Source organism: Dendrobium catenatum, unplaced genomic scaffold (genome assembly GCF_001605985.2).
Source record: "Dendrobium catenatum unplaced genomic scaffold, ASM160598v2 original_scaffold_232736, whole genome shotgun sequence".
NCBI classification, from domain to species: Eukaryota; Viridiplantae; Streptophyta; class Magnoliopsida; order Asparagales; family Orchidaceae; genus Dendrobium; species Dendrobium catenatum.
In genome coordinates this window covers 1-1454 of record NW_021551144.1, presented here as the reverse complement: position 1 = coordinate 1454, position 1454 = coordinate 1, and the positions used below count along the sequence as shown (strand labels likewise).

General features: G+C 39.4%; 1 protein-coding gene across 1 annotated transcript; it reads left to right on the top strand.

The window, feature by feature from the left end:
- Positions 1-66: 66 nt before the first annotated feature.
- LOC110106157 (ABC transporter G family member 39-like) lies at positions 67-1189 on the top strand (the record flags this gene model as incomplete). The annotated part of the gene is made up of 3 exons (XM_028692574.1): positions 67-93; positions 199-281; positions 667-1189. Coding segments are annotated over 3 exons (374 nt in total), but the record flags the coding sequence as incomplete, so codon positions are not given.
- Positions 1190-1454: the final 265 nt, after the last annotated feature.

Genomic DNA, 1454 nt, shown 5'->3' with positions numbered 1-1454 from the left:
GATACTATTATGAATGAGCATGGGGGTTTTTTCAAACTATATGTTGGTGTTGTGGTGTTCTTTCAGATTGGCCCACGCCATCAATTGCCGTAGGTACGAATGTGGAATGTAAAGCAGACAATAAAGTCGTGAACTAGACCTTGAAAGACACAGATACAAAAAAAAAAAACATAATACTTCAACAATTGCTTGTCCCAGCGAGGAGAACAGATTGTTGTTCGATCTCCACAGCATTTTATGCAGTATGGAACATTTTTGCGGGCTATCTAATCCCTCGACCTGTAAGTTTGGTTTGACAACCTAAATGCCTCTCTTAAGTATATCACATCTGAACTCTAGCGAAAATTATTAGGTCCGGTCACCAGACCTAAAATTTTAGGTCCGGATATCAAATTAAAACATGCTACGTGGATTGCGCTTTGACTGTGCTTTTTGATGGCGCTTTGACTGCGCTTTAACTGCGCTTTACCTTCGCTTTGACTGCGCTTTTTGATTGTGCTTTACCTGCGCTTTTGACGCGGTTGACTTAAAATTTTGCGGACACGTGTACATTCCACATGCCAATATTTTATTGATGTCCGGACGTATCTCTACATCCGGGGAACGGACCTAATAATTTTCCGAACTCTAGATAAGTACTAAAGTCTTTTTATTGCAAACTTGCAGAGGATTCCTGTGTGGTGGAGATGGTACTCCTGGGCATGCCCAGTTGCTTGGACTTTGTATGGACTTGTCGCTTCGCAGTTTGGAGACTATGATCAGGACAAAATGACAGACAGTGATGTTACTGTACGGGAGTTTATTAAGGAATACTTTGGATTCAGGCATGACTTCTTGGGAGCAATAGCTGCTGCAATGATTGGGTTTACTGTGCTATTTGCCTTCGTGTTTGCCTTCTCAATTAAAGTTTTGAACTTCCAACGACGATAGTAAAAACCTAATATGTCTTCAGAATTCCTGATGCAGATGATTTCTGTATATAATAAGTCTTTGTAGAACTTTTCTTTCTTTCTTTTTTTTCTCCTCTCTGCGATTAATTCATGCTGCTAGGTATTTATACGCATTTTGTTTTGGGAGTTAGGTTCTATTTATCTCAACTATGCTTGAATATCATTTTATTTACGGTAATCTTTGTTGGTGACTTGAAAACTATCTCATATTTATATGGAAATGATTTCCTTTTTGTTTTTTTGGTTTTTGTAAGCTCCAAAAATTCAACGCGCCCCGGCCTCTTCATGCTAGTCTCTTTTCTTGTTTGCTGTGTATGACAACGGAGAGTTTTAATGAGCTTAGGTTTCGAGTGAATTTTCAAAAGACATATTGGGTTTTAGATAAGACACTACCTAGAGATTTCGCCCTCATCTTGTGGAAAAATTATTATGCCCTGACAAAATACCGAGCATATCGAGTGTACCTATGGGCTCTGAAAATTCAGCCCCAGCCTTCGCCCGCTT